Consider the following 15,066-nt stretch of genomic DNA (forward strand, 5'->3'; position numbering starts at 1 on the left):
TGACGGGTCAAAATTTTAATCGGGTCTAACCAGAATTAATCGACGGTACCGGAGTCTGTCGAGCCGTACACCGGAGCGGTACCGGAATGTATGGTTATGGTGTTGTAGACATAACCGACATTAGTTTATACATGTCCGTATGTAAATCCAATAGTCTATGTAGTTAAGATGACATTGATTTAGTCTGCATGTGTGGTGATGTGTTGGAGAATACTCTGTGTAGCTGGGAATCATTTTTCCTTTATTTTTACTAGGATGTCGGCCCGTGCGTTGCCGCACGGGAAAGTGAAAACTTAAAATGACAAACATTATTAATTTCACATTTTGAGTGGATACTTTATGATAATTTTTTAACTGTATAGTATAAAAGTCGGAAATAATGACTAAGATGAATCAACCAAATTAATTAAATATTTTTTTTTGCTGTATATATATAAGTCAATTTAGGGATAACAAGAGAATAATTTAAAGATATATGAATCTAGGTTTGATGAACATACTCAGATAATCAATTTTGAAAGATATTCACATAAAACAAAATTTAAATCATTATTCTATCGAAATTTACAAAAGAAATAATAATAAGAGAAGCAGGGAGAAAGAGCTCATAGCTGCAAGCCTGCACCCAACCAAATTGACTAAAAAGATAAATCTATGAAAAGAAGATTGATGCGGGTATAAATGGAAAACGACACCAAACAAAAGTTATATGAAGTAATCAATAAATAAAATAATCCAAATTTTAACGAAGATGAATGAATCAATGTTGATTAATAAATTGAAAGAAAATAATAGTACTCAGAATTTTTAAAACTTGAAGGTGTGAAACAATACTAAAAAAACAAAAACTCTTCCCAAAATCAATAAAAATCTGTATATATATATATATATATATATATATATATATATATAAACAAAGAGATGTGAAAACAAAGAAGTGTGAAACAAAAAAGTGCGAAAACTAACAAGTGCAAACATTGAAAGCTAGGAGTACGATGAAGAAACACAACTGTTGGATCTAAACATTGTAACTTTTGAGATCATTAACAAATCTAAACTGTTAGATGAGACAATAAAAAGAATCTCATCCATTAGATTTAAATTGACCTCTAAAAGTGGATTTGCTATTATATTAAAATAAAATAAAAAAAGAAACACTCCAATAAATCAATTCTTTGATTTTGTTTATTAACTGGTAAGTTTAAAATCAAAATAATACCCATGAAATAATAATTTTGAAACTTGTTTTGATAGTTCATACAAATCTATATATAATAAACAAAAATGTGTAAATTACGGAGTTGTACAAGAGGGAGGTGTGAAACAAAAAAATGTAAAAACTAATAGGTTCGATTAAAGATGGTGGTCCGACGAAGAACACAATTATTAGATAAAAACTTGCAACTGTTAGGATCTTTAATAATTCTAAACCGTTAGATGAGATAATAAAAATAATCTCATCCGTTAGATTAAAGTTGACCTCAAAAATGAGTTTGCTATTATATATAATCAGAAATGATAATCTTATTTCAAGGAGATTGAATAAATAGAAACAGACATAGCCAGCAGCCGAGTTTAACAATCAAGATATCTGTAAAGCTCGGTGTGACAAGATTATTAACAAACTCAGGGAACAAATCTTTGTTGCGGCAGGACAACATGTACGTTTTTGGATTTGTGGTTACAACTCTTGTTTTACAAGAGTCTCTCTTCCCTTTGGTAACCATTTCAATTTATTTTATAAACTACAAAAAAATAAAATTTATTCCATGAGAGATCAAGCTAACAATAAAGCAAACTATTGTTGTGGTAGCCAACACTATAACCTCTTTACGACCCTCAGTGGCGGAGCTAGTGAATTGACACCCATGTTTTAGGTTCTACTACCCTTTTTGACAACTTTTTTCTATTTTTCTATATATTTTTTTTTTGTGTTTATATAACCTTTCAAGTTTTCAATAAAAGCTCTCATAATTTTTACATATTAGCAATACATGACCCCCATGATCCATTATTCTGGCTCCGCCACTGACGACCCTAGTCATCTTTTAAATATGACACATGATGTCGATGAGGAAAAAATAAGAGTGCAACGAATGTGATAAATACTACAAATTATTTTCCCTATGTATTGAAGGAATTGTCAATTATTCTATCCCAACGGAACTCCTCAAATTTCATATTTTTCTCTACGAGAATTAGAATAATTTCATAATCTATGAAATATCCTCAAAGAAGTTGAAAGGACAAATTTAAGAAACAAAAGCTTTTCAACGACACATATCATTGCCGACTGATCGGTTTGGTGGAAAATATAATAAACTGCATTTTGTTGATAAAATCGTCAAGCTTTTTTCTTAATTTCTCAAAACACCAACGCCTATTCATATCTACACCAAACAAACTATTCTATTACTAAATGAATTAATGTTCACTAACCCCTACGTTTCAGTAAATCCCACTTTGGGAGAAGTTCTAAGGTATTGGCCTCTTTTCACAGCGATACAATTGCAGTTCAAAAAGTATTAAATTCTGAATTTTTTTTTCTGGGAATGATACATAATTTAATCTAATGATTTAGAAACAATGAATGAAGTTTTATTATTTAAAGTTGAGATCCTTTACTGAAGAGAATTATTGTTACTATCATATTTGAATAAGTTTGTCTCTGAATTTTAATCGTTTGATTGAACATGGTTGATATTACATGGTTGCCTACCTTTCTCATCGTTTTTGTGGTTTTGTTTCCTGTCACATGAACTCGGCAAACCCAGGTTCAAGTCTTCATGTATTATGTATATCTCTTGTTAAAGTTGCTCTTTATGGTTGTCATTGAGTCCGTTTTTAATACGGCAGTGGAATTATGATTATTTTGTGTATAGTAGTGTGATCACAAGCACTAAAATGGGTATGCGGCATCGCCGTGGGAAAGAGATTAGGAAGAGCTCACTATTGATAATTTTTGTTTTACAGTTTCTTTAATTTTAAGTATATAAATGAGGACGAAGAGGCACAACCAAAAGTTGTGAGAAGAGGAAGAAGCGATGCTTCAAAAAAACGTGAATAAAACGGTTGCAATTGAAAAGACACATCCTTTTGGTTTAATGTATTTTTCAAAAAAAACACAACCCTTAGATTAATAAATAAACTAACCTCAACCATTAGATTAAAAGATGACATCAGCAGTCTTTTAAAAAATAGGTTTGCTATTATATATAGATATTATAAAGTCAAAATCTCTTATATAGAAATAAACATTAGGCAGTCCAACAAAAAAAATACAAAAAATAAAGAGTAGCTCTATGGTTTATATAATGTTAATATGACATGTTAAACTGAAAATTTAACTTACAAATTATTATGAAAACAGTTTAGCATGTTCATCATATTAGTCATATAGTTTAAAATCAAGCATATATATTAACCAATAGTTAAAAAAAATATTCAACCAACTTTCATTATTTGGATTGAAAAGTTTGAAGAGATTGAAAAAAACTATTCAACCATTCAACTTATTTTTTTTTTTTAAATAATTATAGAGGAAAAAGTGTTAAACTTGTTTATCTATCTTTTTTTAGATGAATGAGTATATTCAAACTAACTTTATTCAACTTAATATTCTCAAATTATTCTGTTTTAAACAACTATTTGTAACCCATTCATCTCAAATCTTATAAAATAATAATGTAGAAATTGGTGTTACTATACATTCCACGACAGAACAAACACAAGTCATTACAAACCTGCAGTGCAATAGTTGTTTTTAACGGTTTGTTTGCAACATTTGTATCCCCATCAATGAGCATTCCACCATGATCCCCATACACTAGTATGATTGTTAATGTACATGTCTTCTGCAGACTTCTCTGACAGATTCATCTCTTGTACAACAATTAAAAAAGAAATCACAAGCGGTTTATTCACTAGTTGAATCAATAAGGAAAACAATACATGTCTTTTTCTAATCCTCCCTGTTCCATCATAATGAGTTTCCTTTTCGCTTTGTCCAAACAAAAGTGTCATTGGCGTTTCTTATTTTGCAACTGCATTTCCGTATTTACTGATGATTACGAAATTGTACTTCCGAATAATTAATTAATAAATGTACTTCCAAATAATAATAGGGGGATGACTAATATTATTTGGAAATACATATTTTAACTTAAGCTTGAAAAATGTAAATAATTACATCACTATGATATTATAAATATAGATTTTAAAGAATAAATTAATAATAGTTATTAAGGGTAAAAATTTCAAATATTAATTTATTCAATTTAGGTATTTTAAAAAAAAACTAAAAATACTTTATTAATTTCAAAAAGTTATTTTTTTTTACCAAATAAACATAGAAGATTTGATATCTAACATATCATATTAATTTGTCATTAATCTATATACTTTACATTTTATATTCCTATAATTCTATTTTTGTGAAATAGCATCATATTATCCATATAGTAATAAAAAGTATATTTTCCGCATATACTATGATTAACTAATAAAATTATTCAATTTATGAAGAAAAAGTTGTAATGAATTAAAAATTCCGACTAACATTTTTGAGAATTTATATTTAGTTTCAATACAATATTTTGTTGAGATACATAATTTTATATAATAAAATAAAATATTGATTATTTTAAATTGTTTAAGTTGATCTTTTTAAAGAATCTCAATCAAACATTCTCCTCCAGTTCCACCGCTGTCCTCCTTCTCTTAATCATTTCTTATGTTAATATCTCACACTTACCACCAATCTTACCAACTAGGACTTCACCGCAATAGATATAGGAGGATCAACTAACAACACTACCTACAGCTAAAGATGATATGAAACACAACATGTACATTATTTAGTCATTTAGTACCTCTCTTCGTCACTTAATTGTTTTGATACATGTTTTATGGACACTAATTGCGTCGAACCTATGAGATTTATTCCGTGGAAAACATTCCACAAAACAATATAAAAGACTATAAAAGCAATTAGTAAGTAAGGCATATGCTAATTCATTCATGTATCATGTATGATGTTAATTCTCTGCTGGGGCAGCACTAAACTCGTTGTGGTATTCTTGAAATTTTTATATGATCAAGATCCTGTGAAGGACCGACCTTTGTGGAGGTATCTAAAGCTAGTAATTATTAATGACATTTAAATTGATCTGTTGGTCACTTAATTCTTCCTCTATTTGTGCTTCATGTTTTACGTACGTAGGTATCTTTATTTTATATCAGAATATTCATCAGGGAATCATAAATGCATGACAATTTAATTTCTACAGACATAGACGCATGGTTTTAGAACATGTGCCTTTCCTTAGTGATTTATTTTCTTTCAAAACTAATGTAAAGAATCGTATGCAGTCACTCTATTAGCTCCTTCATCTCATCAAGTGCAACTTAATTTTATGGTGATGGATGCTATAAATTTGTACTAAAATAAGTTATCAACATGAAGGATTATACCATATTGTGTCTATTAATTGAAGCCTTCAGAGACGTTTAAAACTGAATGAAAAGGAAGGATCTTGGGAACGTTATATGAGGATTTGTCTAAATAAGTTGGTAGTTAGAGTAGTTGTTGCAGCATACACGGGAGGTGGCCGGAGGTGGAGCCATTGAAGCAAGCATCTACAAAGAGATTCACCGGTGCTAATTTAGGTTGCGGTTGTAGATTTTTGGGACATGAGAAACTATCAGGTTTATGTAAGAATATAATCTAATAGTTTAGTTTTTCTTGGTTATACAAACCATGTGTGTTTTAGTTGATTTTAAAAAGTCATATTCAGTATTTAGATGTCCTCTAACTACTGAATTGGTGAGTTACACCCCCATATTAACCATCCTTTTTTCCAAATTGAACCGAACCAAGATTTCCAAATTTGGTTGGTTAAAAGAGTGAACTAGTTGATAGCTTTTTGAAATGAATTCAGTTAGCTGTTTGATTTGGTGAACCCTAAACCGAACAGTTAACAATTATTTAGTTTTCTTATTTATCTAAATTTTACGAATGGTGATTGATTTAAATTTGAGATCTGCCTCGTTTTGTGGGTCAGAGAGAAAAAGTGAGATCTGCGATTTCTTTGCGAAGCTCACGCCGGCGTGCGGCCTCTCGCTGTTCGCTGAGAATAATTCCCCTTTCTTCCTCCTCTTTTCATTTCTTGTTCTCCTTCAGTTCTTCCCATGACGGATCCCTCATCCAAGGAGGCCCTCCCTCGAGAACCTAAAGCCATTTCTCTAGATCTGACTCAACAAACTCCAGTCCCCACCTCAGTTAAGGCACCTACCGCCTCATACTCGAAAGTTACTGCCTCAGAGAAAGTCCTTGATCATTCCACCCCTTCGCAAGCGGAGAGGTTCAAGGCCTCATTACGTAATCTCAGAAAGATCTCCGCTCCGACCTTCCTCGACGATGGTACACCAGTCGTTCAAGCTCCTCCCTCTGTTCTGTAAAAGACAGCGGAAATCTGGAAAAGTCACATTGTGGCCCATTTTCACGGTCTCATTCCTCCCGCAGGGAAAATTTACTCAGATCTAAACCCAGTATGGGGGAAATATGGCAATATTGTCATACGGATGGTCTCCGACACCTCCTGTCTAATTTACATCCCGTGCACCTCTACTCGGGAGTGGGTCTTGCAAGTGGGGTACTGGCAGGCCGGCAACTGTGCCTTCTCAGTGTTTTCTTGGACAGAAAGAGCATCTCTGGAAATGCCTATCCTGAAGACTGCTCCGACTTGGGCGATACTCAAAGACGTCCCTCCGCAAATGTACTATTTGGATGGTATAAGTGTCATCACAAGTGCAATAGGAGAGCCTCTTCACACAGAAAAATCCAGATTGGATCCCTTCCATTTCGGAGATACTAAGGTCAAGGTGGAGATTGCGCTCGACAAATCCCTTCCAACCACCATCATCGTCCGGGATAACCAGATGAACTCGGTAAAGGTCTCGGTCTCTTACCCGAGATTTCCTCCGAAGTGTTGCAATTGCGGGTGTTTTGGTCATTTGCTGAATCGATGCCCCAAACCCCTCATGAAAAGAAAGCACAGTGGGTTTGTCCCCGGAGGAACTGCTGAGACAACTACAAAGATCAATCTGGTTGAGGGGTTAGAAGGGAACCAAGATCAGGTAACTGCGACGAATCCCTCAAACAAAGTTGCAGAGCTCCCCCCTACGAACCCCAAGGTCAATCCACTTCCTCGATCGGGTATGACTCCAACTAGGAGACTTCAAGGGAGGCAACGACCTAAGGTGAGGGGTAAGAGTAACCCCCCAGTAAAGGAAATCCAGAAGCATCAGAGTGACCCGGAGATGTCAGCTCAGACACAAGAATCGATCAAAAAATGGATTCTAGAAAGAGAGGAGAAAAAGAAGGTAGCAATCGCCTCGAATGCTGTTGGTCAAGTAAAAGAGGCTCTCTTTCAGGCCCCGGCCTGTTCACCTCCTGTGCCTGCAGAGCAGGGTCCGGTGATGCTAAAGAGCGATGAGGCAGTTGAGGAGAAGGGAGAATGGACATTGGTGAAGGCTCGTAATTCAGGAAATTTTAAAGGTTCTCAGGCCATGTTGAGTGGAAGGAAGCTGGCCAAGCACGAGAATCACAAGAAGTTTTCAAAGCCTAAAGGGAAAGACACAGTGGAGATAAAAGCGCAAAGAAGGAAAGGCGCTAAAATTTCCAAGGATTTAAGGGTTTTTAACTCGCAGGGGGAGCTTCCTCCAGTGGATATGCTTCCCTCTGAAAGCAATGGCTTTCTTTTGTTTTTTGGTAGTATCTATGAAGATATTTTCATGGAATATTAGAGGATTAAAATAGCCACTCTAGGCAGCGGTTTATAAGGAGTTGAAATGGAAGGAATAAACCACTCATCGGTAGTCTTTTGGAAACGCATGTTTCTGAGGAAAATGCGGCTTCGGTTTTGCACTCTACCTTCCCCGGTTGGAGGAGTGAATACAACTACCATTTTTCGGAGAATGGGAGGATCTGGGTGGTGTGGGATCCATCAGTCTCCGTAGTTTGTTTATATAAATCGGCTCAAGTAATGTTGTGCGGAGTTTATGATCCAGCAACAGGTGATGGGTCTCAATAGCTTTTGTTTATGCCTTCAACACCGTCATACAAAGGCGCACGTTGTGGGAAGACTTTAAGATGTTTGTTCAGAACTCTCCAGCTAGATCAACGCCTCTTTTATTGATGGAAGACTTTAATCAGATCATATCCACTCATGAACATTACTCCATTGCTCAACACCTTCTACCCCTTGCGGGGATGCCAGAGTTCAACAACTGTTTGATGGAAACTGAGCTCGAAGATATCCCAAGCAGGGGAGTTTTCTTTACCTGGTCCAACGGGAGACCGGAGGATCCAGTTCTAAGGAAATTAGACAGGGCACTAGCAAACGATTCTTGGAGAGCAAAATTTCTGGAATCACTAGCAATCTTCGATCCCCCAGGAGACTCTGACCATGCTTCTTGCTTAGTATCTACTGACGCAGCTGTCGCAAGGGGCAAGAAAAGCTTCAAATACTTCTCCTTTCTCTCGTCTCATCACAACTTCAAAACGTACATTAGGGATGCCTGGCTCGAGGAAGTTCCAGTGGGATCTCCCATGTTCACTCTTGGCCAAAGAATGAAGCGCATTAAAGCTGCTTACAAGAGGCTAAACAGGGAAGGTTTTGGCAATTTGCAACAGAAAACCAAGGGCACTTTAACGCATCTGGAGAGGATACAAGAACAATTGTTGGTCTCTCCCATAGATTCTTTGTTCAGGGAGGAGTTTGTAGCCAGGAAAAAGTGGAACTTCTTTGCCAAAGCCCTGGAATCTTTTTATAGACAGAAGTCTCGTATTCGATGGTATAAGGATGGAGATGCTAATACCGCCTTTTTCCACAGATCAGTTCTTACTCATTAAGGGAGGAATTGTATCAAAGTCATTAGGGACTCAGACGAGACCAGGGTAGAGAATCCAGATCAAATAAAGGACATGATCCTGTCTTACTACCAGAACTTGCTGGGAACGGAGAGCTCAGGTGTCAACCCGATGCAGATAGAAGAGATCAGAGTGACCCATCCGTTTAGATGTCAACAGGACCTGTCTACGGAGTTAGTAATGGTCCCTACGGAGCTTCAAATAAAAGAAACTTTGTTGAGAATGCCAAGAAATAAGGCTCCAGGCCCGGATGGTTTTCCTGACGAGTTCTTCTTAGAGGCTTGGGAGACTATGGGAGAGGATACGGTACACGCCATCCAATCCTTCTTCACTACGGGTCACCTACCGCGATATAAGAATGCCACTGCGATCACTCTAATCCCCAAACTACCAGGGGCTGATAAGCTAACACTATTCAGACCTGTCTCTTGTTGTACGACTGTGTATAAGGTCATTGCCAGGTTATTAAAGAGCAAGCTTCAGTTATTCATATCAGATACAGTACAAGGCAACCAGGTAGGATTTGTGAAGGGTAGGCTGATTTGTGAGAATTTTCTACTAGCATCTGAGTTGGTGAATGGCTTTCATGCTCCAGGAAATGTTACTCGGGGTTGCCTTAAAATAGACATCACTAAGGCCTTTGACAATCTGAATTGGGAATTCCTGCTCAACATCCTAACGGCGATGAACATGCCCGAAAAGTTCATTCTTTGGCTTCGGGAATGCTTCACCTCTCCGAGTTACAGTGTAGCGATCAATGGTGAATTAACAGGCTTCTTCCCGGGGAAAAAGGGCTTCGCCAAGGAGATCCTATCTCGTCCCTCCTTTTTGTTCTGGAAATGGATATTCTATCTAAAAAACTAGACTCTGGGGCCATGGCCAACAGGTTTGGACTTCACCCAAGCTGTCATGCCCCTATGATCACTCATTTGAGTTTTGCGGACGATATCCTCATATTCTTTGATGGCAGAGAGGAGTCGGCGCAGGGAATTCTTGAGATTCTAGATGACTTTAAAGCTGCATCGGGTCTGGGTATTAACAGAGAGAAAACTGCCCTTTTTCTAGATGGCGGTAACAATCATCTCATTCAAGATATGTCTTCAAGGCTAGGGCTGAAGCATGATTCATTTCCCGTGAAGTACCTAGGAGTGCCACTCACCTCAAGAAGGTTAAGAAGACAAGACTATCACCCACTTCTTGATAAGATCATAGCAAGGTTCAATGCGTGGACGGTCAAAAACTATCCTATGCAGGCCGTTTGTAGCTTATCAAATCAGTTATATACTCCACCATAACTTTTTGGGCCTCAGTGTTCGTCCTACCAGTGCAGTGCCTGGAAGAGATTGAGCATATGTGTTGTGCTTTTCTTTGGAAGGGCGTCACCGATTCTGCAAGAGGAGCGAGAGTAAGTTGGGAATCAATGCACCCCCAAGGAAAGTGGCGGGCTTGGCTTGAGGAGATTAGTTCCTTGGAATAAGGTTCTAATATTGAAATTGATTTGACTTATTTTTGCTGCTGGAAGCTCTCTATGGGTATCTTGGGTGAGAAGACACTTGATCGGAAGGCTGACCTTTTGGACATTGGACCAATCCTCTTCGGGCAGTTGGATTTGGAAAAGCATATGCAATCTGAGACCGCTAGCTCGCCAGTTTATAGTCTGTAAAGTAAACTCCAGTATTACCTACAGTTTCTGGTTAGACAATTGGACAGGCCTCGGTCCATTAATTGAGTTGATTGGCCCGGAAGGCCCCAGAGTCTCAGGTCTACCTATTACTGCAGTGGTTGCAGACGCCCACAGGAATGGAGAGTGGTGGTAGCTCGAAGCAGAAGCAGAAACAGGATCATCCAATTAATAAAGAACTCCTTGCCACAGCCTACAATCATTGGTTATGATGATGACTCCGCAGATGATGAGTATCTCTGGAAGATAAACGGATCCCAACCGGCGGGAGAGTTCTCCACTTTTAAAACTTGGCACCACTTACATCCGCCTGAGAACAGAGTGACTTGGTGGAAGGGAGTTTGGTTCAAGGACAGAATCCCGAAACACGCTTTCATTGTGTGGATGGCAACTAGGGATAGGTTGCTCACGCGGGATAGAATGCTCAGTTGGGGTCTTCATGTTCCAGCTTCGTGTCTCCTCTGCAGTGGTCATGACGAATCAAGACAACACCTCTTCTTCGACTGCACTTACTCTGCAGAGGTCTGGTGGACATTCACAACAAGGGCCCATGTAACCCCCCCCCCCAACTATGTTTGAGGACGGGGTTAGATGGCTGAAGAATCCTTGCCGAGATAAAAATGTAGCATTGATTCTCAGACTCGCCTTTCAAGCCTCAGTTTACTCGCTCTGGAAAGAAAGAAACGCCAAACTCCATAATGCCTCCTCACGATCTCCAGCCTCCATCATTGCCGACATCATGAACATCATCCGCTGCCGTCTTGACCCGCTAACTAGATCGCAACGGATTGGCCTCCATGAAGAATCTCTCCTTATCACTTGGTTTTGTTTATTCCAGCCTTAATGTAGCAGCTGGCTAATGTTTGTATTTCCTCTTGTAGGTTTGTTAAACCTCGTTGTAACTTCGGAGCAGGGTTGTTTCTCCTCGCCTGCTTTATATATAAAATGGTATGTGTTAAAAAAAAAAATTACGAAATTATATCCAAATTCCTTTAAAATTTATACCAAACCGATAATCAAACTGAACCAATTAAAATTGTATGGGTTTACACTTTTACTTATACATAACCATATTATCCAAACCAAATGTTTGATCCGTTGATTTTGGTAACCTTGGGCCTTAACCAGAATAATTGAACCGGTTCAAATTCACATGATAAATCTCTACTCTCTAGACCATCTCCAATGGTTTTCTCTATTTTTTCCTCTATATTTTACTCCAATGGTCTTCTATAAAATAGAGATTGCTATTTTTCCCTCTATTTATAGAGGAACCTTTGTGAAAAAAAACAGAGTTTCTCTATAAATAGAGGAAAACATAGCAATCTCCATTTTAGAGGTGAGAATAGAGGACCATTGGAGTAAAACTCACCTCTATTATAGAGTTCCCCTATTATAGAAGCAAAAATAGAAGACCATTGGAGATGCCCTTATAAGATCATATATTAATCCCTCTCTTTTATTGCATGTCATTTTTTTTTTACTTGCTTTTTTTTTGTTTTTTTTTATATGAGTTCTTCCTAAATTGGATTGATTGAGGCATAAACTTGGATGATCATTTTTGTTAATAACAGATAAACAACAAGTTAAGAGCATCACCATTAGTCATATATTGGTGAGTGTCAAGACAATAAAAAAAAAATATATATTGGAGAGAGAAAGAGACACAAAATCTCTGCCAAGACTTTTATAAACATACTAGGTTTTGAACCCACGCTACGCGTAGGTCTATTTGATTTATTTTGGTAAAAATTATATATGATTGATGACAGTTATAAATTATTAGCTTATATAAAATTTTAAAGTACAATTGATTGGTAAAAATTTTACTTTTTAAAAATATAAAAGTCACTTGTGTTAAAAATTTTACCTAACATATCCTAAACCGTTTCTTTGAATATCAGACAAACAAAACATTTTTATAATCATGAATTAAAGTTTTCTCATATTTAATTGACCACCACCATCTATATCATTTTCATTGTCAAATTTTCATGATAAATGTCAACGTTACTTTTACCGTCCGATTCTTCATTATACTCTTCTTCTTCCTCTTCCTCATCAGCTTCCTCACATTCTTCCATTGAATAATCATTTAAAACCTTTTTTTAGACTACCACACATGTTAACCCATCAAACTCTAATACCAAAATCATTGTCTCTTGTCTCATAAAATTTGTGCAATTTTACGGACCAGCTTAGTCACTACATGCACCCAATTATTGATACTTTCACCTGTATATTTACTCGGTTTTAGATCCACATGTATTGAAACTTTTCAAACCAAAATCTTTAATACTACAAAATTGCAAATTACTTGTAGAGAAAGTAATATGAACACATGTATAGCTAATAAAACAAGTGTGCTTGTCATCGATCCTTCTTCTTTAAACTTCAAAAATTAACTCAAATAACATCAAATCAAGATCTTGTGATGTCAATCCTTCTTCCTTTGATCCAAAATTTAATTTTACAGAAAAAATATTAAATCATTTATAAAGTCATACATAAAAACATGTTTTAAATTTTTGAAAGTTAAATATTAATAATACTTAAACTTCTTATAGAGTTTAAATATTTATAATATTTTAAATTTTCTATGAAGGTATTTATAATATTTTTAAACATCCTATAAAGTTTAAATATTTATAATATTTGAACTTTTTAAAAGTTTTAATAATTATAATATTTTAAACTTTTTAAATTTTTAAATTTGGACGCCTGATAAATCAAACTTCCTGCTCATTCATAGTTGGAAGCATATTAGTCTTATTTATAATGGTTCTCAACCATTGTCTAAAATTTTCTAGCCGATTTGGGACGTTGTAAATACACTTATTTAGAAGTATTTTAATATAGAAATTTAACATAATTTCAAAAATGTTAAATATTGAGTTGTATGATCGCGATTTGTCGTTTAAAAAATATTTTAATATAGAAAATTCTAAATTTTTTTTAAAATGTTAATTAGTGGCATGTCAAATTCTAATTGGATGTTTTAAATCCTAGGTGAACAGCCTTAGGAGCTTATAGCTTCTACTTTTATTTAGTATAGATGTTATTAGTGAAATATCTAATTCTTATTGGTTTTTTAAAATCCTATATGGACACCTTTAGGAGTTTATAGCTTCAACTTTTTATTAATATAGATATAATATTTTAAAATTTCTATGGAGGTTAAGTAATTGTTATATTTTCTATGAAGTTTAAATATTTTTAATATTTGAACTTTTTAAAAGTTTCAATATTTATAATATTTTAAACTTTTAAAATTTATAAATTATAATTTTTTTAAAATCTTTTAAATGATAAGAAATTTTTAAATTTTAAAAACTATAATATTTTGAAACCTTTTAAAAGCTAAGACTTTTAGAAGTTTCAATATTTATAATATTTTAAATTTTTAAAATTTAAAAATTATGATATTTAAAAACTTTTTAAAAGCTAAGAACTTTTAAAAGTTTCAATATTTATAATATTTAAACTTTTAAAAATTTTAAATATTAGAATATTTTTTGAAACTTTTTAAAGTTTTAGTTTGATGTCAAATAAAAAACCGGATCAAACCGAATAAAACTTTTAAACTTGGACGCCTGATAAATCATATTTTTCTGCTCATTCGTTGTTGGAAGCATATCAATCTTATTTATACTGGTTCTGAACCATTGTCTAAAAATTTTCTACCCAATGTGGGATATTGTACATAGTTCTTTATTTCTATAAATTTAAAATTTTCCTTTTTCTAAAAAATTCTGGAAAATTAAAAAATGTTAATGAATGACATGTCAAATCATGATAGGTTGTTTAAAATAATTTTTAATATAGAAAATTCTAGAAATTGTATAAAATGTTAATGAGTGACGTGTCGAATCCTGATAACTTGTTTTAAATCCTATATGGACAGCTTTATGAGCTTATAGCTCCTACTTTTATTTAGTATAATTGAAACATTCTTCATACCATATCTCTTCATTTGATTAGCTGATTTTTTAAAAACAAACAAAATATAAATTGAATAATATTATTACATTAAAATATTATTTGAGAGCTCACTTTTGGAGGATTACCGATGATGATGCTTTAAATGACTAAAACAAAGTTGAAGGGCAATATGGTTTTTCGTTAATTCTATTTTTTATATTTTATGATATTGATTTAAGGTTCAATTCAACAACGGTAAAGAAAAAGAAGGTTTGCTCTCTCTCTCTCTCTCTCTTTCCCTCTTCTCTGTTATTTCTTCTATAACTCCATCTGAGTTCTATTACAAACCACTAGGTGAATACCCGCGCTAAGCGTGGGTTGTTGTTTGGAAATTTGTTTTTTAAAATATTACTTTATTTTTTATTGAAAATTGTTTTAAAGAGAATTATGTTGTCTATTCCTGTTGTTAGTTTTTGTTATTTTGTGTGTTTTGATGTAGTTAATAAATTAAGATATATTTAGTTACAATTTG

The 15,066-nt window shown here is 34.6% G+C and overlaps 1 protein-coding gene and 1 pseudogene across 1 annotated transcript; both read left to right on the forward strand.

Annotated features, from left to right (window-relative positions):
* Nucleotides 1-8,152: 8,152 nt before the first annotated feature.
* On the forward strand, nt 8,153-8,914 carry LOC147930405 (uncharacterized). Its single transcript, XM_087476853.1, has one exon. It carries the CDS (start codon nt 8,153-8,155, stop codon nt 8,912-8,914), a length of 762 nt encoding a protein of 253 aa, XP_087332979.1.
* An 893-nt stretch (nt 8,915-9,807) lies between these two features.
* Nucleotides 9,808-11,457, forward strand: LOC147930406 (uncharacterized; annotated as a pseudogene).
* The last annotated feature ends 3,609 nt before the right edge of the window (nt 11,458-15,066 follow it).

Source organism: Camelina sativa, chromosome 12 (genome assembly GCF_030686135.1).
Source record: "Camelina sativa cultivar CO46 ecotype springtype chromosome 12, ASM3068613v1".
Lineage (NCBI taxonomy): Eukaryota > Viridiplantae > Streptophyta > Magnoliopsida > Brassicales > Brassicaceae > Camelina > Camelina sativa.